The 25912-nt window shown below is 46.8% G+C and overlaps 1 protein-coding gene across 6 annotated transcripts in view; it reads right to left on the bottom strand.

Annotated features, from left to right (window-relative positions):
• Positions 1-25912, bottom strand: part of Ada2a (Transcriptional adapter 2A) — a 134395-nt gene that overhangs the window by 54437 nt on the left and 54046 nt on the right. For 4 of the 6 annotated variants that reach the window (XM_055065679.2, XM_050169422.3, XM_072287045.1 and 1 more), the window contains 2 exons: positions 24967-25026; positions 10941-11102 (listed from right to left, as the gene is read on the bottom strand). In XM_055065679.2, coding sequence (XP_054921654.1) covers positions 10941-11102; positions 24967-25026 — 222 coding nt within the window. The remainder of the gene's footprint in view (positions 1-10940; positions 11103-24966; positions 25027-25912) is intronic. The other 2 variants (XM_072287043.1, XM_072287044.1) reach the window with 1 other exon arrangement.

Here is a 25912-nt window from a genome sequence, read left to right on the forward strand (position 1 = left end):
TGTATTTGAAGGACGATGTACACGCTTCTATTTGCCTTTAAGAAGATCGGCACGCTTGACGGTTATTTTCAAGGTTGCAATGCGGCGAAAGGGCAGAGTCTGCTTAGCCATGTTAGTGACACTGAGCAGGTAATTGGAAATGACATTGTATGTGCTGCCGGAAAAATCGTCGACACATACGATGCATGTTAGCTATAATCCTTTTTGCAGTTTCCCACAAAATGTTTGCTACAAATCCGTGTTGTCTCTGATGGCAACAATGGACTTCCATCAACACGGCGTGGAAATAAACAAAATATATCAGCACATAGCACAAGTACGACCTGCGCACACAACTTTAACTAGTACGTCCCCTACAATATAGAATAGAGGCAGCAATGTAAATAGCTTCACCATTTTTTAACAGTGCTCAAGAGACAGAAGTTGAAAGTCTTAGTAATCATTTCTGTTTCAGCAATGCCGGCGCGACCAAGACGCAGGCGTGTCTCGTCCAGTAACTCAATCGATCGGTGCGGTGGTGATGCAGGAATGAACTCCGGTCATGTTCAATGCATCGTGCACCTACCGTATTTACTCGCATAATGATCGCACTTTCTTTGTTAAAAAAATTGACTCAAATTCAGGGGTGCGGTCATTACGCTGGTTAAATTTGCCACGAAAAGAAACATTTTCTTTTTTCATCCCGCATTTGCTGTGGGATGACAAGCAGGAGGCTGCCGCTGTCAGTGCGGGACACCAAAACAAAAATGGTGGCCGGCGGAGCAAGCCAAACGCGCCGAATGCGTTTATTTTTCTTTTTGTGAGTACATTATGCACATTGAAACAGTTTCTTCCGTATCAGTAAGGAATAGTATTGTTAATATCGGCAAGTCTGCGACAATAACATAGCCATGACCACTTTGAGGGGACAGAAACAGAGATGGGCACGCTTAGCTGCCAGTGACAGAAAGGCATGGCAGGCATGCTGCGGAAACTGCGGCATTTGTCCTCACTGCTATCCTAATACGGCACGTCTTCACCAAGTTTGGGTGAATATTTTAGCTGCGTTACAAGCGTCGGCGTATGAATGGGCTGCACTTGTAACGTATCAGTGTAAACGTGGCCACTATCGTTGCCACTCGCGATTTGTTGCGTGCCCACGAGTGCAGATGAGAAGAATCGAAAGGCGCCCTCTTTATGTTGTTGTTGACCAAAACCCTTATGAAGCCTACAAACAATGAAGCAAAGGCAAGTTTGATTGTAGCTTCTTTTTTTTCATGGAAGTGCGGAAAGTGATGAAAGGAATTAAATGGGGCATCTGCTTAAGAATGTTCGGTGCATGCAGACCGCTTGGTACGTCTTCAAGAGTCGTTCGCGTAGCATTCGACAGATGGTAAGCGCGATCATCATGAGCTAGATTTGGCACACGACATATCAATGCGACAAGTTCAGGGTGCGATCATTACACAGGAAAGAAAGACAATCGAATTTTGATGACAAAATTTAGGCGTGCGATCATTATGCGAGTAAATAGGGTATTCAATTTCACGGCACACGAGAATTTTGGCCACTGCTAGTGCATGCAACAGAGGTGGCTTCCATTCTTGGGCAGCGCACACACAAACGAAGCACGAGAAAGAATACAGGACAGGCGCTGGTCGAAGAACTGAAAGTGTTTATTTGACTAAAATTATTCTTCATCATCATCATCATCATCATCAGCTTATTTTATGTCCACTGCAGGACGAAGGCCTCTCCCTGCTATCTCCAATCACTCCTGTCCTGCACTAACCGATTCCAGCTAGCAACCGCAAATTTCCTAATTTTGTCACACGACCTAGTCTTCTGCCGTCCTCTACTGCGGTTCCCTACTTTTGGTACCTATTGTGTCACCCTATTGGTCCAACGGTTATCTAATCTGCACATTGCATGAGCTGCCCAGCGCTATTTTTTTTCTCTTAATGTCAATTAGAATATTGTTTATACTCGTTTGTTCTCTCATCCAAACCGCTCTCTTTCTGTCTCTAAAAGTTATGCCTAGCATTCTTCGTTCCATCACTCTTTGCGTGGTCCTTAACTTGTTCTCAAGCCTCTTTGTCAGTCTCCAAGTCTCTGCCCAATATGTCAGCACCAGTAAAACGCACTGATTGCACACCTTCCTTTTGAATGATAATGCTAAGCTTCCATTCAGGACCTGACATCTGCCGTACGCAATCCAACCCATTTTTATTCTTCTATGAATTTCCTTCTCATGATCACCGTTTCCTGTGATTAATTGGCCTCGATAAATGTACTCTTTCACAGACTCTAGAGGCTGACTTGCAATCCTAAACTCTTGTTCCCTTGCCTGGTTATTCATCATTATCTTTGTCTTCTGCGTATTAATCTTCAACGCCACTCTGACACTCTCTCCGTTAAGGTCCTTAACAGGGGCGTAGTAGCCAGGGGGGGCTTATGGGGCTTCAGCCCCCCCAAAATTTTTTCGTGCTGTCCATGCACCGCCGACCAAACCAACCTCTGGCACAGGAAATCATTCTGGATTTGGTCTAGAACGTGTTTTTCATGCTCGAAAAGCCATTTCACCACAAAAATTGCGAACTCGGGCTGGATTTCGTGGCAACGCCCATGCACTGGGAGTCACATAACGCAAGCAGCCCCATCCGAGCACAAAGTTTCCAGGACGTTTTGATGGCGAACGGGCTCGCTGCGGCATCTCGCGGAGGCCGCGGAATCTACACTCTATCATGGAATCTACAGAGCGCGTGGATGTGAATTCCGAAGCTTTATGGGTATAAAGTTCTCATAAACTTCTGATGTGAAAGGTGCATTTACATTTCCAAACGTGTGCTTTAGATTTTCAATTGCGGAACTTTGTAAGTTTAATGTTCCCATAAATATTTGACGACAAAGGTTCATTACCTTTTCCGAAATCGTACATCGGGCCACACAACAAGACAAGCCAAATCAACAGACTAACAGACAAGTTGACAAAGCCCACAGCGAGGCCCGATGAGCCGAAGCGTTGTGGTGGTTCATTCGTGCCGTCAGGCCACATAAGAACATATCAAGATTTTTTTCACTTGCACCAAAGCATCCAGTGAAGACACTAAAGCCAGCCAAGGTAACTACGTTCTTATTTATTTTTTCTACTTTGGCTTTTAATCGCAAGGACACATTGAGTCTCTTCAATTTTTTTGTTTTCGCTCCCCTACCCGCGGGCTGCCAGAGCCAGCCAGAGCGCATGCGTTTTTCTCGAGTTGCCCCGTCCACCGCGCGGCGCACTTTGGTGCGCGTTCGGTTTTCTCTGGCCAAATGCATTTTCGCCTGGCAGAGTTTTGGACGCTTTCTAGCTAGCACATGAGAAAAATAAACAATGGTTGCTGGCCGCCATCACTGTGGTGACTCGACGGATTGCACCGCGTTCGCTTGAGCGCAACCTCTCCAGAAAGTCTTGTCTCGCCGGTGCAGGATACCGAGCAGCATGTGCATGGTTCTTGGTGGACCAAGCGTCTCGTGTTTTCTTCGATATTCCTTTAATAGCCACATTAGTTGCCCAAAGTAGGCATTCGATTGTGACCAACATACTTTCCTTTGTGTTTTTTTTTTTTTTTTATTACGGTGCCCCCGCCCCACAAAAGGAAAAAAAAAGAAACGTTGCGGCGCAGCGAATTGTCGCATGGTGAAAGTTCTATTTTATTTTTTTTGCAGAAAGTAATGGGCCATGGGACGCTTCAGCTGCCGGATACTCTTATTATAATATTGCGATAGCAATTATATGGACACTCTAGGCGCATTCCTGCCGTCGCAGTCATGTTCTGCATAAAGTCCAAGGGCGATAACATCGTGACCGCGCTTCGCATGCTGTATGTGCGAGTGAAAGCGTGTGGGGGGTGGGGGGGAATGGGTGAGCCGACGATGGTGGCTCAGTGCCCAAGGGAGAAAAGTGAGGAACAAGCGTGCTGCTTTCTGTCACGTGCGATACATCGGGGGGGGGGAGTGGATGGAATGGAGGGGGGATCTAGGATTCTGTGAATCTGTGATTGCTCAACATGTTTATTTGCCTTGTTTGACCCATTATATACCGTCAATTTTTTTTTTAGATACCTAGGTTTATTGGAGATTTATATGCATGTTTAGATGTCTTGTTGCGAGGTTTTGTGCATACATGCAGTGAACTTTGTTTCCAGTGGCACTTTCTTGCCCTTTATCAAGCTGTATCTTCGCATTTGTATATTCCATTGTATCTTCGCATTTCTAATGTACGAGGGCGAATCAAATGAAAGTGAGCCTACCCACCCTGCGCAATTATGGTGCTGTTCATTATCTGCAAGGCGTGCGCGTAGCACACAGGCATCTCTCATTTACAAAAGTGACACGCAGGTGTGAGGATAAATATTTATTAATGCGCTCATACACTGGGTTGAACATGGTTGCGTGACGTAATGGACGCTCCAGAAGTTGAGCAGCGTGGTGCCATAAGGTTTTGACAGCTGAAGGTGTTTCCCAAAAAGAAATTAGTCACCGTATGGCTACCATGTACATAGAACATTGCATTTCATTGGCCACTGTGAAGCGTTAGAACAAACGGTTCAAAGAAGGACGTGAAAGTTGCAAAGACGATCCCAGACTGGACCAAAGCCATCGTGCAATCACCCCTAACAAAATTGCAAAGGTTGATGAGCTGATGACACAAGAACAGAGGATAAGCCTCGATGAACTGGCAGAGCGTGTGAACATCAGTCACGGTTCGGTTCACCGTCACCGTTCACGCCATAATTCATGAACGTCTCGGTTATCGGCTCTTGTGTGCGCAATGGATGCCCAAGATTTTGAACCACCACCAGAATATGGAGAAGTTCGGCGCTGCCTTTCCTCATCTGAACCGGTATCACAAAAGAGTGACGATTTCTTCTCTGCAATTGTGATCGGAGACGAACCATCATGCCACTACTACAAGCCTGAAACACGACGGCAAAGCTTACATGGAAACATTCGAATTCACCTCCCCCAAAGAATGCAAAGGCCGTCATTTCTGCCGGAAAGGTGTTGTTGACTTTTATTTTTCGATCGTCAGGCGCTATTACTGATAGAATTTGCTAAATCTTGAGAGACTATCAATTGTTTCCGATATTGTGAAACGCCGGATTGGCTGCGTGTCACAATCAAGAACAAACTATGTGAAAAATTGACGAATGGGGTCCTCTTGTTCCACGACAATGCCCGTCCCCACGTCGCTGATGTGGTTAATACAAAACTGGCAAAGTTCAAGCGGGAAACACTGCAACATCCACCATACAGCTCAGACCTGTCGCCTTGAGACTTCCACATTTTGAGGCAACCTAAAAAACAGCTCCAGGGAACCAGATTCGTCTCGGACAATGACGTGAAAGTCAGTTGCAGACGTTTTGAAGCAACAACCCAAGGAGCTTTATGAGACGGGAATAACGCGACTAGTTAGTCAATGGGACAAATGTCTAAATGCTCATGGAGGCTACTTTTAAATAAAGTACCCTGTTTGTCATGTATTCGCATTGGCTCACTTTCATTTGACTCACCCTCGTATATTCTGCAGAACTCCTGCTTTTTATACATGCTCTCTGTTGCGACTATAATTTCGGTGCAATTACTCACGATACACGACCGGTGACAGCTGCTCCTGCGTAATACATTGGAACAAATGACAGTGTCATTGAGATTTTTCACTGGCCGTTGCATATGTACAAGAATGTAAACAAGGACCTTGAATGACAAAGTTTCATTAACATATTTGTCATCAACTTGTTCATTTCATGGCCTTTACATTTTTCATATCAGCAGCATGCACTGCTTTGCTGGTTTCGAACTGATGTAGTTCTAAAGTTCGTGTGATATGTTCTTTACTTACTAAATAGACAAAAAACATGGAAGCACTGACATCAGTTCTGCTGGGCACAATTTTTGGCACATACTAGTGTAATACTTTATGAAAGAATACATATTTTACTTGTATTGACAGTGCGTAGCGTTCAAGAATTCGTTTGCAGCATCTTTGGCAATGGCAATGCAGTTATTAATCATGTATGTGATCCCTAGGCAAATTGTTTAACAGGAAGCTTTTGCTCGGACCCAACTCTGACGCGGCCTATTCAGATACATGTAAAAAGCAGAAACGCTTTTCTGAGATAACACCGGAATCGCTTTTAATGAAATTTGTTGCATTTGAGAGAGTAAGTTAAATTCTAGTGTCTGTTGGAAGCGGAATTTTGATTTAGGGCCTGAACTTTGTTTAAAATATTTTTAAAAATTCGAAAATTAGAAAAAATAGAAGCAAGAAGTTTACAAACTAATAGCTCTGCATCAAGAACAGATATCGCAGTTCTGTAAACGGCATCCATTACACCATTCAAAGTGGACAAATTCAATATGTCTATTTGTATCTTATGTGAATTGGTTATGTTATGTACAAGGGTTCTGCAAAAGCCGTATCCCTATAATCCTTAATTTTTTGAGATTCATGTGCAACAGCAATTTTTTCCGCTGTAAATATACTATTATGTGCAATTCACAGAATTGCGATATCAATTTTCATTGTTGATTTACAGATTTGTAAATTTCATTGTTTCGTTTTTAGAGAATTTTTGATTTTCGCCACTTTTCGATAAAATATTGACGACCTAAATCGAAAATTTGAAACGAACAATCACTAGAATTTAAGTTTTTCTTTTAAATGCAACAAACCTCATCAAATTTGGTGAAGTTGTTGCCGAGAAAAACGAATTCTCCTTCTACATGTATTTAGATAGGAGCATCCGACCTAATGTTTCCTCTTAGGAGGAGGCCGAGCTGCATTGATACACCCCCCCCCCCCTCCACGAAAGAAATTTCTGGCTACACCACTGGTCCTTAATCATTTGTTGTAACTCGCCTAAAACGGAAGGTTGCTGAGAAGCATTCGATGACTCGTGAAAGTTGGTGAAAAGACTATGACATTGTCTAAATAACACAGGCATGTGGAACATGTATAGCTGCGAAGTAAGGAGTCCATCATAGTTTCGAAAGTTGCCTGGACATTACAAAGGCTGCACAGCATAACCATGAATTGGTAGCGGCCGTCAGCTGTTACGAAGGTGGTTTTCTCACCGTCCATGTCATCTAACGAGATTTGCCGATAGCCTGATCGGAGGTCTATTGATGAAAAGTACTTGGCTCTGTGCAAGCAATCAAAGGCGTCATCAATACGTGGCAAGGCGTAGACATCCTTGCAAGTGATTTTGTTGAGGTGTTGGTAATCCACACAAAGGCGCCAACTGCCGTCCTTCTTGACAAGGGCAAACGGGATGCCCACAGCCTGCAAAATGGCTCAATAACGTCTTTAGTCAACATCTTATTGACTTCTCATATTACTTGTCGTTCAGCGCATGAAACAAAGTACTACGGCCGGCAGCATATCGGATTGGCGTTTCCGGTGTAAATACAATGGGTGACTGCCAATGTCTGGGCTAAAGGGCAGCTGTCAAAAGTAAAAAAGGTTGTGGTAAATTTCCAAGAGACAGTGGAGGTCAGCAGCTTGTGCCAGAAGATCAGGTGCAATCATCTTGCTAAGTGCGTCTGTGAGAGTCTATGAATACAGCATCACATGTTACCGGAATGCTACTCTATTTACAATATATGCACAGGATGAGTCAGAATAACTAAGATGGCTGACCACCAACAACATGCAGCAGCCAGCGTCTCTGATCTTCTTCTTCCTCTCTCTTCTCTCATCCTTCCGTAACAGGACCCCCGGGTGGCGAAGCGCCGTCTCGGCGCATGGCAGGCGAAGAATTGCGAGCGAAGTATGGCTTCAGCCGCGAAACGTGCACGACGTCAACAGGCGTCTGACTTGAGGATGCATCAAAGTGTTGAGGCAAAATCGCGTAATTGACATCATTAACTTGGCGTAGTACTTCATAAGGCCCTGTGTAGTGAGAGAGAAGTTTCTGGGAGAGGCCAACCTGACGACATGGTGACCAGAGGAGCACCCAAGCACCTGGTGCGAACTTAACACTGCGATGGTAGCGGTCGGAGCGCTCTTTCTGTATATGCTGTGAGGCTGCTAAACAAGATTGGGCAATTTGACGTGCCATGCAAGCACGATCAATGACTTTACGAGCGTACTCAGTTGCAACACGTGGCACGGAAGGGAGGATGGTGTCAAACGGCAGTGTTGGGTCGCGACCATACAAGAGATAAAAGGGTGAATATCCTGCAGTGTCATGTCGGGACGAGTTATACGTGAACGTCACGTAACCAGCGTGGCGTCCCAGTCGCGGTGACCGTTGGAGACAGCCTCTTTGTGATTGTTCGGTTGAGATGTTCCGTAAAACCGTTCGTTTGCGGGTGGTAGGCGGTGGGCAGCTTGTGCTCAGAGTGAAGGAGGTCGCCCACAACTCGAGACGAGAACGAGCGGCCACAGTCTCTAAGTAACTGTCGAGGTGCATCGTGCTGGAGAATGACGTTGTGAAGGGGAAAATCGGCGACGTCGGTTGCGGAACTAGTCGACAATGCCTTTGTTATCACATAGCGCGTCGCATAATCAGTAGCTACGGCAATCCACTTGTTCCCTCTAGTCGCTGTAGGAAAAGGGCCAAGCAGGTCAAGGCCTATGCGAAAGAAAGGTTCAGAGGGAACTTCAATGGGATGGAGTCGTCCGACAGGTGCCAGGGGAGGTTTCTTCTGGCACTGACACAATTCGCAAGTTGCGACATAATGACGCACAGAGCGGTAGAGACCCAGCCAGAAGAACCGGCATCATACGCGGTCATATGTACGCGAAACTCCAAGGTGTCCCGCCGTCGGTACATCGTGAAGTTGTTCGAGAACGACGTGTCGCAGATGACGAGGAAGGACAAGCAACAACTCAGGGCCATCAGGGTTGATATTGCAGCGGTAGAGGATGCCATCATGCAGCACAAACATGCGGCACGTGCCGTCGGTGCTGCCAGATTGCACTCTGGCAATGATTGACTGTAAGAATGCGTCGCGTTGTTGTTCAGCACGCAAGTCGGTCATGTCAGTCAAAACCATCACGCATGTCACCGGATCATGCACAACAGGATCGGGAGGATCCACGGTGTGACGCGAGAGGCAGTCAGCGTCCTTGTGGAGGCGTCCAGTCTTGTAGTGGACACTAAATGAAAATTCCTGGAGCCGCAAAGCCCAGCGACCAAGCCGTCCAGTTGAGTCCCGTAGGGAAGACAGCCAGCAGAGTGCGTGGTGGTCTGTGACAACCGAAAACGTGTGGCCGTACAAATATGGCCGGAACTTCGCGACAGCCCAAACAAAGCCAAGCGCTCCCGCTCGGTCACGGAGTAATTTCTCTCAGCAGGTGACAGCAGGCAGCTGGCTTAGATATCACGCACTCAGTACCATTCTGCTGTTGGGCGAGAATAGTGCCGATGCCATGACCGCTTGCGTCAGTGTGGACTTCGGTCGGTGCAGAAGGATCAAAGTGGGCAAGTATGGGAGGGGTGGTCAGAAACCCAATGAGAGCAGCGAACGCGTGAGCCTGCTCTGGGCCCCAGGAGAATGGCGTGTTCTTCTTTAGAAGATCTGTCAAGGCCCAAGCAACGTCGGCGAAGTTTTTGACCAAACAGCGAAAGTAAGAAAGGCCAACGAAGCAGCGCACATCAGAGGTACAACGTGGCACAGGGAAACTGCATATGGCGCAAACTTTTTCCGGATCTGGTTGCACACTGGATATGTCAACGAGGTGTCCCAACACGGTGATCTGACGGCACCCGAATTGATACTTCATGGAATTCAGCTGAAGGCCGGCTTTTCGGAAGACTGCAAGAATTGCAGCGAGTCGGGTAAGGTGGCTGCCGAATGTGGGAGAAAAAACAATAACGTCGTCAAGGTAACAAAGACAGGTGATCCATTTGTAGCCCAGCAGAAGAGAGTCCATCATACATTCAACTGTCACAGGAACATTGCATAGGCCAAAGGGCATGACTTTCAACTGGTATAAGCCATCAGGCATGATGAAGGCCGTCTTCTTGCAGTCTTGAACTTTTCTTGAACTGAAATCTGCCAGTAGCCAAATCGAAGGTTGATGGACGAAAAGTATTTAGCTCCATGCAAGCAGTCCAAGGCGTCATCGATGCATGGTAGTGGGTAGACGTCTTTTTACATGACCTTGTTTAAGTGGCGATAATCAACGCAAGAACGCCAGGTACCATCTTTCTTTTTCACAAGGACGACAGGCAAAGCCCAAGGGCTCGCTGATGGCTCGATGACCCCTTTGCAGAGCATTTTGTCCACTTCCGATTGGATGACTCCACGTTCAGCATGCGATACGCGATAGGGACGCCGACGAATAAGATTCGTTGAGTGTGCGCCGGCGTTTTCATATGAGACAGGCGAGCAAGTATTGCAGTGAAGCTGCCGTGGCAGACAGTTATATACGTTCTTGATTGAGCGCACCTCATACATTTTCTTGTTTACATGGGATCTAGTGGCCGGAAAACGTATCATACGATTGCAATTTGGTGACATAATGAATGCTAGTGCCGAAAAATCACATTTTCCAGGAACTTATCTACTGGTAAAAAATGAGCTTAACTCTATCAGGTAATTTTTTGTGTTCTCGGTTGTGAACGCTGGTGCCAGGATGACGTATGTAACGGGAACATATCCACGAGGTTCCACTGTATTTATTTGAAATTGAAATAGAAGTACATTCAACCATTCAGCATTCAACTGGAACTCAAATATTCGCACAGTTCCACTTTTCATGGTTGCTCTGTAGTTATATGGCAAATCAGTTGAGTCGGAGGAGTAAGTATCATGAAAAAGAAAAGTCATCAGCCACCTGGGAGCTGCAAAGGAAACCGTGTTCACCATAGCAGCTTGCAATGGGTGTTGGCCACAGCTTTATAAGCAGGTAACCTGTACAACATGAGAACACAAGACATCAAACAGCATGGTAGCTCTGCTCTCACCTTTATCTAGGTCATCTTCACACTGGCTGAAATCCAGCTCAGCCACATCCATTTCTGCAAAGTTGTCGAACTCATGAACAAAGTCACCCCGGGCCGCCATATAACCAGCCATGTCGACGTGCTGCTGGGAGGAGAGTACAGGCCGCGGTGGGTCCCCTGACACTGCATAGTAGTACATCAAACATTGTGCATCTGAAGATGTGGGTAACCCTTGTCCTCTCCACGGGAAGAGCTCCTAGGATAGTGCCCCAAGTGTCAAACCTCAACTCCCAGCTCCGCAAAAAATCATAATTTCCGTTTCAGCTATGGGGTAAGGATAGATGGGTCAAATCGTTTCATGTCCATTTGCATAGCCTAAGTATTAGAGCAAAACAACATTAATTTATTTTCTATTAAACTTGATGGTGCTCCCAAGCTGCATCAAAAGACTCTCTTGAAGGGGCCCTGAAACACTTTTCTAACTATTCATAGAATGGTCCCACCAGCAAGAAAGGCATGGCTCTCTACCACCCACAGACTTAAGGTTTTCACAGAGCACAGGCCCCAAGCCTGTCCATGTGAATGATCACTTCACGCCCGAGTGAAAGCACCTCTTTGCACAAATGCTTATGCTCAACAAAGAATACCAGTGGAAGCACTTCTGGACAGACAATTGCACAATCAAAGTGCGCATGACTGATGACAGTTGCACGTTTTGAATTATGTGAGCATAAAAACTCAGCATCTTTTGCTATATCTGCCTCTGTTCCTTTGTTTAAAACAGACTTTAAATTGACATGGCTACCTACTCATATCGGCAAAGAACAAAATTATTTCTAGAAACATTGTCTGCAATATCGCTACTGCACCTAAATATCTGCCTTCTGCAGAAGCACAATGATGACATTGCTGTGTTTCTTTCTTTTTATTCTTTATTCAAGAATTATCCCGCATTGCCCGAAGGCGTTATAGCAGGGGGGTTACAGGAGGGAAAAAAACAAATCTTCATTCGTACAGCACACTTGCTCTTCACACAGCTGATTCCACTCCACAATAGTTTTGACCAAAAAGGAATCCGCAAACAAGTACGTCCTGGCACGGTATTTGCGAATTTTAAGTGAATGGTCATTACGCCTAGAAATATAATTTGGTTCTTTCAAGTAGCTTTTACTGCTAATTCCAGTCTTATTATTAAATATGAGGTATAAAAACTTCAGTCTCAACTTTTTCTGCCGAGAGGAAAGCAGTTCCCAATTCAATTCAAGTTTCATTTCAGTACAACTTTCTCTACGTCCATACCGCCCCAAGACGAACCTAGCAGCTCGGTTTTGAATTCTTTCCAGCTTATCAATCAAGTTTTTTTGCGTGGGGTCCCAGACAGCACAGGCGTATTCCAAAATTGGTCTAACACATGTTAGGTAAGCAGTTTTCTTTAGGTTTGGCTGTGAACATTTCAAGTCCCTCTGAATAAAATTGAGTGCCCTACAAGCTTTTACAATGACGTCATCCACATGAGCAGACCATGAGCAGTCGGATGATAGCGTCACACCTAGATACTTGTATATAGGTTCGTTTTTTATCAGGGTATTATTTATCTGGTGAAGATTTACAATTCTTTTCTTCTTTCTTGTAAAACATACATGAACACACTTTTTTAAATTCAAATTCATCTTCCATGTGGAACACCAAGTATTGATACATTCTAAGTCAGATTGTAACATGGCAGCATCTTGTTCACTCTTAATTTTCCTATAAACAACACAATCGTCGGCAAACAACCGTATACATGAAGAAATACCAACAGACATATCATTTATATAAAGTAAAAACAAAAGTGGCCTTAGGACTGAGCCCTGTGGGACTCCTGACGTCACATCAGCGTATGCCGAGCTTTTGCCGTTGATTATCCATTTTCTGCCATACTGACACGTGTACTTTCTCAGGAGACTGCTTTTCCCTGGCTAACAAATGTTAAATGTTATCGCGCAGCACAGGACACGCCTGCATGTATCCGAATTTTCTCGAATGTTCTCGATGGTTCTATCCGTTGTCTGTTGCCACCAAACATTGTGTAATGTGATTTTATGTGCAATGCGAATTGTGTAGTACTTTCTGTAAGACACGCGAGTACCAGCAACTACGCTAGAACCTTCGACAACTTATGTATAAAAGCAGACGCACTTGACCTGCTGATCAGATTTCGACGATTGCCCACTGTGCTCACCACTATCGTTGTGCTTCGAGTGTCAGTTGCTTTTGTTCACCCAATAAAGAATTAAGTTATTCACAGCTTTGCTACTGTGTTCTTCAATGTCACTACAACATGGCATCTGGTGGAGGTGCTTTTGCGCTGATGTACTAGACTCCCCTGCAAAGCCATGAAACAAACCTGAACCATGAAGACAACACCAATGTCATCCCAGACCATCGAGCTACCTTCAGACTAAACGCGATGCACAAAATGCCGAAAACACCGCCTGTCACTAAGGCTGCGAAGCGTAAGCGGGCTCAGGCGAGCACTGTTCCCGTCAGCGCCTATGCGCGTGCTGTTCTGTTTGCATTCTTGATCATCATTTAACGCTTCTGTCAGCCTTCAGCGATGTATTGAAGCAACTGTTGCATAGTTGAGTGCTTTAACACATACAAAAACTCGCCAGGCACACACTTAGTTTCCGGTGCTGCTTCGAGAGCAAGAGTGACGGCGGCAGTGGGTACAGCTGTTCAACGGAGAAGATAAGCAATTGTGCTTTGTTTACTGCAGTTTTAGAGCAATCACCGTTTTTATTTTTTGTGGGATGTCGCTGCTCCTTTAATGAACGCTTCCAGGTTTAAACTTAGATTTTACATGCCAAAACCGCAATCTGATTATGAGGCATGCCTAGTGGGCGACTGCGGAAATTTGGACCACCTGGGGTTCTTTAACGTGCATCTAAATCGAAGTACACAGGCGTTTTCGCATTTCGCCCCCATCGAAATGCGGCCGCCGTGGTCGGGATTCCATCCCATGACCTCTTGCTTACCAGCCCAACACCATAGGCACTAAGCAACCATGGCAGGTCGTTTAAACTTGGTCACCTCACCTACAGTTCAGGAGATACGATAAACATTAGGTTGTTGTTACTGATGATACGCTGAATGTCCCAAGAGCACGGGTGAGAATCCCACATCTGGCTGCACAACACAGACCTCATGGGGCATCGGGCGATAGTTGTAACAGTTTTGCTTCGTTCGAGATCTATGTTTGAAACGAAGCATAGGGCTAACATGGATTTTGATCGCTAGCGTCAGCAGCGTGCTTTCTTGAGCGAGACGACGGTGGCTGTAGTGTGTTTTAACTTTTCATCATGCTAAGCCTTTCGCAAATGTTTTTTTTAATGTCATTCGTCGATACGAGAGCAACATGGTCTACATCCTGGGAGAGCGAGGCTTAGCAGCCTGAGGAGAATTGGCAAGCCTGAAGCGAGTGAGTACGGAAGCCTCATGGGTGGGCCAAATTTCTTATGTAAATAGCTTCTTCTATCTTTTTGACTCTGATGAAGTCGTGGCTCTGGGAGCCAGGTGGCTGCGGGCCACGGGTGCCGCTACGGGCTGACTGGTATTGCAGCCTGGCACCGGGCACTCCGGCACCATCTGGGACGGTGGGCGCCGTCACCTAGGATGATGTGTGCACTAAACGGGTAGGACTGCCTAACAGAGCTGACATCTCCTCGTGGCTGCATGTGTTTAGTCACCCATGTTTGGTCACCCAACACCCATTTTGGGTGTTGTTTTCTGGATGCCGGTTGTTGTCAGGGTAGCAACGCTTTAGGCCTAAGGCTTTACAAAGCTGCCTGTCACACGTGGAGGGACACAACCTGGTGGATCATGGCATTGAGATGTTGAACTTTGCTTCCCTCATTCCAGTTAGCCTCGCACGAATTGAAATTACTTGTTCGACTCGAGGAAGTCAACTAAGCATCTGAGTAGCCACCCGATCTTTTGCTAGCCAAATTGACCATCGTACCATGTGGGCGATGTGCATGCAGAATTCCTTTCCCTTGCACTACTTTAGTGCTTGCCGAGTGCGTTGAGTGTACGCAGTGTGAGTGGAGTCACCCCTGGTTTGCTGTCACCTGCACATCGTCTGCACTGCTGCCCCGGACTACAATTGAGCCACCCCGGGCAATGGTGATGCTGTGGCCAGTTCGGCGCAGAGACTTCGGCAGCCACCTGTATCCAGCTCACAACCCTCGGCGGCAGAGAAAAAAGCCGGCGGTCACCGACAGCTACTGCGGCTCTCGGCAGCAGGGCACGTCGGCACGAGGGAAGCTTGCTTGTACCAACTACTGCGTCACCGTTTCCGGAGTCCTGTCCTGGAATCGTGCCGTCGAGTCTGCAGAGCTGCTGCTGTGACCAGTGGACACTAGCGGTGTACCCAAGAACAATGTCGGCTCACATGTTATGGACAGCCTGTGGACATTTCCTCGGCGCGGCCACTGTTGCATGTACTACCTTGTTCGCGAAGCACGCGTTGATGTTAGTCTGTGTGACATGTTTCGCTGGCATATGTAGTGAATTAAGGTTGGGGGGATGCGTGACTTTCACGCGTCCCCTGATATGTTGTTTTCCCGCATGGCTCCCGTCTTCTGTAATCCGGCTTCACCACGTGGCCTAGTGCCCGCAGCAGTCAGTGTGGTTGAAGCGCATTGCGAGAGATGGCACGAGCGTGGCTCGGCTAACGTCACCTAAGAGCAGGGTTACTTGGGCGCGGAAAAAAGAGGGCTCTTCCTCTTTGGCTCGGGATCAGCAAGTGGCACAGGCGTTCCAAGCGTGCGCCGATCCATGCTTCTGCGAGACCGTCTCGCGAAACCTACCCCGGCATGGGCGAACATGATTGTTCGAACGTGCCATCATTTGCGTGACCATACGCACAAATGACCAGGCGTTGGTGTCCAGCATGGGGCGAACATATTCGCTCGTTATCCAGTCACGCTGAGTCGGACTTCCGCGATTTGTTGCGCGTCCATCAGCATGCTCTTGTGGATAGCAAAACGGCTAGCAGGCATGGTCTATGGAAGGTGAAATAAATGCCCTTGTGATTGTTTGCACTACTGTGTTGCCATTCCTTTGTCCCAAGAGCATGGGTGAGAATCCCACAGGTCATAATAGTAAAAATGGTGGTAACATAAACCTATACAGTCTTCCAAAATCTCACTCGCATGCTCCCGTGAAATCAAAACGCTCCGTTTGTTTAGCGATGGAACATGTGAAATCCATGCTGTGCAGACAGTGGTAAGATACAAGCATAAAAACAATCAACCCTTAATTATTACCGTAGTCCTATATGTGCTATTTTTCTCACGTTCATCGTGCTGGTTTGCAAGCTTTACCATCGCTGGCTTCTCACGCCGCCGCAGCTGTACAAACCATTCGCAGTCAACACGACGGTCACTCAACCTACTATAAAAAAACATGCCATGTAAACGAAGGAAGTGTGTGCATAAAGAACATTGGTTCACAGGCCAACAAATGAAGCCATTAGCAGCCAGGGCGTTATAATGAAAGAGGTATACTGGTGATGAGCTCCATTTCATAGGCAAGCTTGCAAATGCTCATCTGCAGCAAACACTTGGCGCGTAAGGAGACAACGTCGTCCCAGCCAGCCGTGAAGTCGGACACATGTCCACTATTGTACAGAGCTATTTCCTTGCACACAGCGACACCGCAGAAGTAACTATCTGGGACACGCACAAGCGGCAAATCGCACACACACACTTCAGTTGTGCCTTCAGTGGAAGCGGGCGTCATCGGCACGAGGCCCGCCTGTAGTTCCAACAGCCGCCCCTACGCGGCTTTCAGTGGAGCCCCTATAGCCACTGCGCATGGAGTATGGGACCAGCACCTGGAGTATGGACTTCTTCCAGAGAAGGCGAGGAAGTGCACGGCCATGACACCATCAACAATGACACTGTGCTGCCTACACCAATCGTGTTGCAGCACCCCACACCGATCATGTTGCAGCCCCCCACAGAGCCACCGACGTTCTGCAGATCAACACTGGAGGACCCAGAAAGCTGGCTGGAGACATATGAAAGTGTTGCTACATTTAACAACTAGAACAGCAATGAAAAGCTGCACCATGTCTTCTCATTGGAAGATGCTGCCACAACGTGGTTCGAGAATTGAGAAACCACCTTAACGTGGGATCTGTTTCACCACAGCTTCGAAGAGATCTTCGCAAGCGTCATGCGCAAAGAGCCAGCACAAGCTCTGCTGAAAACTTGACGGCAACTGTCCAATGAAACCCGCGCCATCTTCACGGAAGAAATGACCCGTCTTTTCCACCATGCTGACCCAGAAATGTCCGAGGAGAAAGTCTGCTTTCTGATGTGTAAAGCAAGAACTTTTTCCCGGACTGATCCGATACCCACCGAAGACCATAGCTGAGTTTTTGACAGAGGCAACGACGATTAAGAAAACTCTGGAAATGCGCACTAAGCAATATAACCACCAAATGCTCATGCTGCAGTGCGAAATCCAAGCACTCGGCTCTAACAACCTGCAAGAGACCATCAGGGCCATTGTGAAAAAAAAACTGCACAAGATGTTACCTTCGTCATAGCCTCAGGTGGCTTCGGTCACTGAGACACTCTTAAGAAAAATTACACCCTTTGGGTCGTATCTTGCTACACATTGCCATTTGTTGGGCGTGTTGGTAAACTGAAAGCATATTTAGCGCCAGCAAACAAGGACGGAAGGGAGACGACACCACAATACGCTATTGTGATGTCGTCTCCCTTCCGTCCTTGTTTGCTGGCGCTAAATATGCTTGCTACACAACAATAATCGTAATCTGTTTTGTCCGCATTTCCTTTCTTTAACGCTGCAAGTCCGGTACTTCCAAGTCATGAACGGCATGTGCATTGTCAGCATGACAGAGCATTCTCGACAAGAAAGTAGCAGGCGTAGCGTTTTCAAGAAAGGAAACGCAAGCAAGACAGATGACAATTATTGTTGTGTGACAAGATACGACCCAAAGGGTGTAATTTTGCTTAAGAGTGCGTGGAACTTCGACAGTCACTGGAGGTTTCTGAAGTGCAGCCCGAATCGCCACTCCCCGTGCTGCAAGCAATGACCTATGCCGCTGTTGTCCACCGTCAAGGTACTCTCCGCACCCGCACCAGGGTCCTGTAACGTCGCAGCTGCGTTTCCATCGCTGCCAGCTCGCCCACCCTTCGCCCAGCATAACTACCCAAGGAAGGCAGACGTATGGTGCGCTCCAGACCACCGTCTGCTCTGCTATCACTGTGGAGAAGCCGGTCATGTCTACCACCGATGCCTGTGCCGCAACTTGTGACTGCGAGCGTTCGCCCTCAATGTGCTGCATCCACAGCTTGGCGAGCGACCACATGACATCGTCAATTGCATCGCTGCAACACAGTGGAGACTGTGACGTCCTCCCTGTTCACCTTCACCAGGATGCTACCTGTTGCCTCAGGGCCGACCAAACCCATGGCCGGTCCATAAGCCCATATCTGGAAAACCAAAAGCAGCAACCAATGGAGGTGCGGTTGCTGTTCGTCAAAATGCCACAGATCCTCCACCGCTGCCGATGACACTTCAACATCCTACTCAACGACGTAGCCACAACATGCTGCCATCAAGACGAAGCCTTGAAGCCAAGACTATGCCACCTACAGAATACCTGATGACGAGACGTAACAACAACAGCACAATGGGACGCAGCTCTGATCCAATTCCACGACCTAACTGTAATGAAAGACAAATAAAGAACCACCCACCTCGACATGCTTCTCGACGGGCAAGCAGTCACCGCTTTAGTGGACACAGGTGCTGACTACTCCATTTTAAGAGCTCATTTGTTATGAGCTTCCACTAGCTGCATTAAAAACAGGGAAGTCTAAACAACAGTAGTCCTTGCTGGGCAAGGTTAATGACAGGGTCAGACGAAAGGAAAATCTGCTATAAATCATTTAGTAGCCCAATTAAGATTCACTAATTACCTTTGTAAGTATTACTGTTAGGCCACCAATGCCAGTTAGCTTTTCCTACCTCTCATTTTACCTCCACTCCCATGGTGAGTGAACGCCTTTGAAATGAGTGAGTGTGAGTGCGTGTACTCATGAATGAGTGTGCCGACCATACCGCTCACAATTCGTCTACATTCACAACGAAGCTTCATACTTAGCACCTGTTACATCAGGAGTGTGCCAAGGCAGTGCTTCAGTCCCAGTTGCTCCACGATACCGCTATGTCCGTGTGCAGTGAGTGCACTCATGAGTGAGTGTGCCAACCTATGCCACTCACAATTCGTGTATATTCACAACGAAGCTTCCAATTTAGCACCTGTTACATCAGGAGTGTGCCAAGGTAGTGCCTCAGTCCCAGTTGCTGCACGATACCGCTACATCCGTGTGCAGTGAGTGCACTCATGAGTGAGTGTGCCAACCTATGCCACTTACAATTCATGTATATTCACAACGAAGCTTCCAATTTAGCACCTGTTACATCAGGAGTGTGCCAAGGTAGTGCTTCAGTCCCAGTTGCTGCACGATACCACTACATCCGTGTGCAGTGAGTGCACTCATGAGTGAGTGTGCCAACCTATGCCACACACAATTCGTGTATATTCACAACGAAGCTTCCAATTTAGCACCTGTTACATCAGGAGTGTGCCAAGGCAGTGCTTCAGTCCCAGTTGCTGCACGATACCACTACATCCGTGTGCAGTGAGTGCACTCATGAGTGAGTGTGCCAACCTATGCCACTCACAATTCGTGTATATTCACAATGAAGCTTCCAATTTAGCACCTGTTACATCAGGAGTGTGCCAAGGTAGTGCTTCAGTCCCAGTTGCTGCAAGATACCACTACATCCATGTGCAGTGAGTACACTCATGAGTGAGTGTGCCAACCTATGCCACTCACAATTCGTGTATATTCACAACGAAGCTTCCAATTTAGCACCTGTTACATCAGGAGTGTGCCAAGGCAGTGCTTCGGTCCCAGTTCTATATCTAACCCTTTCAGGGTCAATGACTTAAATATACGGCGCTACGAACAAGTAAAAAATGGTCGATGTCGTATATTTATGGTGCCGTCTGTCCATTTAAAAAGCACGCCAATTTCCTAATTTTTGCTTTCCTGGCATGTGCTGCCACTACGTGGTAATACAGACAATTTTTTTCTCGTGCCTCCCTTTCTCGAAAGAGCGTAGGTTAGGGCATGCTGGTATTCCATAACTGAGGTTTTTTAGCGCACGAAAAGGGACGAAAGACAGTGGCAAGACACGGACACAGCGCTAGGCTCCAAGCTGTCGTCAACACATTCGTCACTCACTGCATGCACAATTTCCGCCTCTGTTAGCTCTTTCGTTGTCACTGCGTCAGCATCGGCACTGACGTACGTGCAGAAGATGTCGCAGTCGGGCACAACGCCGGCGTCAAGGAGAGCGTCCCACGACGCTAGGGTGTGGTTGCCTGTGGCACCCTTTCTCGGTTTTCGTAGCATGGTTTGTTTTAGAGCTAGGTTGCTCTGGCGCATCTATATAATACCGCTCGTGCATTGGCGCATACGCGGGCGGGGGTGTGGGTTTTGCTTCGTGAGCGGTTTCAGCTTCTTGCACTTGCAGAACTGATCGCTATCTCGTTACTAATCGCTCAAAAGGCAGCCACCTGTTTCTCGCTCGTTTAGTGCTCACAGGTGTGAGCATAGGAAGGATGCCGCCGTGTATGCGTTTCCTTTTCATTTCTTTTTCTTGGGAGACTCGTGATAGGATGAAGATTAGCGGAAGTTTGTTATTGGATTCTGCTCAATATGAGCATGAAGCGCAAGTCCACGATCGACTTGTTCCGAGATGCTACAGGCTGCTTGGATGGCTGTACCGGCAAGTACGATTGCCAATTGCTTCCGGCATGCCTTATTTGGTGTCAGCAGCGGCGGTTACAGCGAAAATCTTGGTGCTGCCGCTAATGAGGGTGCCACAGGCAACCACACCCTAGCGTCGTGGGACACTCTCCTTGACGCCGGCGTTGTGCCCGACTGTGACATCTCCTGCACGTACGTCAGTGCCGATGCTGACACGGTGACAACGAAAGAGCTAACAGAGGCGGAAATTGCGCATGCAGTGAATGACGAATGTGTTGACGACAGCTTGGAGCCTAATATTGGCGAACCGGAAGTGCAGACGCCCGCACAAGCGCTCAGTGTGGCAAACCTGCTGCGCCGCTTTTTTGACGCTCACGATGAAGGCGAGGATGGACTCGAAATAGCGGCTGCAGCTGAAAAAGCCATCATTCGCCTCAAGAAGATGTGGCAAAAATCCATCAAGGACTTCTTTTCTGCGAAGTGAGCCGCCAGCTGGTGTGCTGTTGATTGATCAGTAGAAAGTAGCAATTTCTTGCTGTTTTTATCGCTTGTTTTTTTATGTGCGTCAGCCGTTTTCTTTTTTGTGTGGCGGGCTGCTGTGAGATTTGGTGGTGAGTACCTCCTCACTTGCTTGCTAATTGTGGATAGAAATGGATAGTTGTGATAACAAACTAATGGTTATGACGAAGTAATTACGACCCCCCTTCAACTTCATTATCATGAGGTTTTACTGTACATGCTGAGCACTAAAGCGACACTTCTTTCTGAGAACATCCCTTCACCTCGTGCCCCCAAATACACATCTGCTGGCCTACAAGATGCTTGTTCAACAAGTGCTGGAGTATGCCAATATTGTTGGGTTTCCGTACACAGAAGAACTCATTGTAAGAATGGAGGGGTTGCAAAGGAAAGTAATAAGGTTCATTTATAATAAATACAAGTTAATGGATTTATCGGTTGAACTATTAAAAAGAGCTGGTTTATTAACACTGCAAAGTAGGGCAAAACTAGCACGACTGAAGTTTTTGTTTCAATTTATTCATGGTGACAAACAGTGACACATCCGTACTAAGTTTTTCGAATTGTTCTAGGTCAACACGCCACAAGCACTCTCGAACACCTAATGAATACACCTTTAACTAAAATTGCTTTAAACATTCGTATTTCCTTTAAAAAATTAGAGAATGGTATGAACTTAGTCTTTCCGTTACTGAAGCATTATTTTTAAATAACTCCCTAACTTCAAGCAGCCGCCAACTTCAACAACATTGGCTCGGAGCTTGCCCCTCGCTGATCAACCAGGAGGGAACAGCAGGCAGACGAGCAGATGTAAAACAAACTGGTTTAATACATTGCTACGGGCGAGCAAACATCGAGCAACATAGCAACGTAGTGCATGACAACTATAATAGCTAGAAGCAGAGTTCTTATCCACAGTGCGGCATGCTCTCTCTTTATATACCATCTGGAGTTCTGTCTTCACAGCACTGGAGTCTGGAACAAACAATGCCAATGCGTCCGTCTTTATGCTTTTAAGGATGCATTGGCATTATTTGTGTACTTTCATTCAGATACACAAAGCATACACAGTGCGTGGCGTGTCGTGCATTCCCTGTGTGTCTAAATAAAGAAAAAAAAAGGCTATTGCGTGTCGTAGCACACGCGCATAAAAAAAAAAATATAGGAATGCACCGGGCACAGGCAACAGCAATAAAAAGAGAACGGGGGAAAAAAAGGGGGGGGTGCAGCGAGCCGGACAAGACGGTACAATAACAAAAACAAAAGGAAAAAAAGCTCTAAATGGAGAGGAAGTGCCACACAGCTGCTGTTCCTGTTGCCATGACGATGTAAACAACCATGTGTGCCGCCATTTTGATAAAGTATCACCCGCCTGTAAGGGCCATTACTGAGGGTTCCTTGGTGCTAGCATCGAAAAGAGTGGTCGCACCAACTCGACCGATGGGAGGCATGCGGAGATTCACACAGCAGCCTGGAACAAGAGACACGGTCTGGTCCAATCAGGAACGCAGTTGCAAGGTCAGACCATAAATTGGCACAACCGTCTCAGGCGCACACCTGCAAGCACCCGGCGCCAACTTGTCACTTCAGCAGACAAGAAGAAGGGGTGAGTGTCCGAAGCAGGCGCTGCTGGTACACCCAAACACGCACACAGCACTCACGACTTGTCAGCACCTCTCTAAAGCAGAGGAGCCTTTGGCACTGTCTGCAAAAGTCTTCACATGCCCGATTTTTAATGTCTCTGCGCATTGTGCTTACGCTAACAGTTGCCACACAAGCGATGTATAACATTAGCTATGGTGGAAATGAATGTTTATGCTGAGCAGTTTCTGTGAACAATTTTTTTTAGAAACCTGTTTTGGGATTTTGGTTGGATGATCTGATTGCATCATGGCGCATCCTGTCATTGCATTTTTCGTTATTTCTATTTTTTTCTCAGACAAAGCTTATTGCTGCTAATAATTTCATGCATTAGTTCTGCTATTATTTTGGTGTTATCCATTCCATAAATTACTTTATTGTGCTTCTTTTGTATATATATGTATGCCCTCCCTGCAACTATTTCTTGTGCGATCAGCAGTACAATGAAACCTCATTAAACCGTTGTTGGCCGGAGCTCAGAAAAAGTACATACTGAACGGTAGTACTGCTTAATTGGAACAGTGTGAGATCGCCCACTTACCTGTCAAAAACGGAATTGGAGAGAGTGCAATGAAAGGGCAAAACACGTGCAGTATTTATTCATTTTGCGTGAAAAAAGTGCTATTTTCGTTTGATGCTGCCATGGACTAGCAGCGACGACAGCGGCCCCTGCAAGCCAACTTTTCTGCCAGACCTCTCTTCTCAGCAAACACCCACACGAGGCTGACGTAACATGCAACTTCTTTCACTGTCGGGCCTCAATTGCCCGTGCTGTTGCTTTCCGTGTCGTCCTCATCGCTGTCGTTAGGCACCACATTGGTAATAACAGAGGCAACGATGGCAAAAAGTCGAGCCTCGAAAAGTTGAACCTCGCAGTCAACATCTTTTCGCGGTCCCAGCAGCACTTCCAAGCATCTCCTCCTCCACATTCCAAATGCCACACACCGTAGTCAATGGTAGATCTCTCACATGCCCGCGCTGACCTTGTGCCATGTTCTATAGCACGAACGATGTCCAATTTTTCTTTTATGCTGAGCACCCGATTTTTGTTCGAGCTTAGGCATGACGCGAGTCCTAGCTTGCACGATGCCACGACACAGGCCCCCACTAGCCAGCCACAACCACAGAACACGCCGCTACAGTGTACTAGAAGTACAGTGCTCACAGAATGAAATGGGACACGGAGCATTTAGTAGAACCCTACACATGTGCAAAGTACGCGAGAGCAGCATGTCATGTCGCTAGGAATTTGATCACCAAAGGTGACCAGGACTCCGATGTAAGTGTATGCGCCAGAATTACGTCGATGTGACACGAACTGCAGCCGGTTGAAACGAAAGTGTGCGCATTACTTAGCCCTAAATTGACGCGTTTCATTCCGTGAGCACTGTACAGTCAGCGCCAATGTTTGGTGCGTACTTGTCAACTGACAATAGTTGGATGACCATATCACGGCCATTTTAGCAGATGCTGTAGGTATAGACATACTAATTATGGCATGAAACCTCAATTTCTCAGCAGTAGAGACTAATGGCCCAGTACAGAGGAGGTCAGACCAGCAAAGCTGACTGCACTCAATCCGTGTTGGATTGCAGCAGAGGTCATGTGACAACGGCACTGAGCTGTGAGCAATGCCTGACCACCACTTGAGAATGCAATGAGGAAACCTGCTCCAGCATGGTTTTCAACTGGTCGTATTAAATGCTACATTGCACGCTTGAGGAATCCTCATACCATAATTATGGAGTTAAGCAAGATAAACAGGGGCATTAGCCCTTTTAGTAAAGTAGGCAACACAATACACTACCCATTGCTGCAAAGAGCCACCAATGAATGTTGCTACTTATGCACGCACCTCAGTTGCCACAGTGTGCATCACACAAGGGCCACATGCATCTTAAGTGTTGATAGCTCAGGTAACATTCAGATACCTAGCACCTGAGCACACACAAAGGCAGGGTAACCGTTGAGTTATGCAAACATAGTTTTGCATGCCTCAGAGCAATGGAGAAGGGCCTCACCTCTGTAGGGCACTGGAGCAAGCTGGCAGCTGTCCACATAGCTCGGTTCAGGTGCAATGCCTGGGGCAAAAGTGCAGAGTAAACACACTGCAATACTACCATAAAGAAATTTGCAGGACACAGGTAGCTGACTATGTTGGCTGATCTTGCATATTTCTCCCACACGAAAAATCTAACAGAACCCACCTCACGATAAATGTCAACGTTACTGTGATTAGAAATGAAGCAACGTTTCGACACACCGTATTGCAACTGCCAAAACGTGCCATGTATAAGACGTATATAGCGCCTACGTGGTTGTCTCGTGTCTCCTTCCTTCGTCCGTTGTTTTATTGTGGTGCCTTCATTGTAATCATGCATAACTAACTTGCCCACCAGCACGCACTCAGTATAAGACGTGTATGCAGCCGGGATGCTCTCTTGCACTACAGTCCCCCTGCATGGCATGTGTGTAAGTACATATACAGACAAGATTGTCTGAATATTTATGACACGTGTTCAATTCCGCCCATGCCTTAAAAAATGTTAATATGTCATCGTTGAAGGGTGGCACGCAACTGGTGACCCAAGTCGCCGTCAAAAAGGTTTGCGAAACCATGCCCAGTTTCACACACCCAGTGATCCATGTTGGGGAGAATGCAGTTCATTGAAGGGCAGGAAATTAGTAGTGGCACATACCCAATAACAAAAGTTGGCGTGAAACACGTTTACTGATGCAATGCACAAATGCAATGTCATATACCTGTGACCCAAGTTGACCCGACATCGAACCCGGCTCCCTCACCACAGCAATACAGTGCTCTAACTACTAGACCATGAACTGCCCAAGTCGGTGGTAAAACGGTTAGAGACACAGGCAGACAGACTACCAGACAGAGAGATCCTGAAAAGTGTATCAAGTACCCTAATAATGCGAATTGCATTAGACTCTTCACAGCTACTGAAG

This window comes from Dermacentor andersoni, chromosome 3 (assembly GCF_023375885.2).
Source record: "Dermacentor andersoni chromosome 3, qqDerAnde1_hic_scaffold, whole genome shotgun sequence".
Taxonomy (NCBI): Eukaryota; Metazoa; Arthropoda; class Arachnida; order Ixodida; family Ixodidae; genus Dermacentor; species Dermacentor andersoni.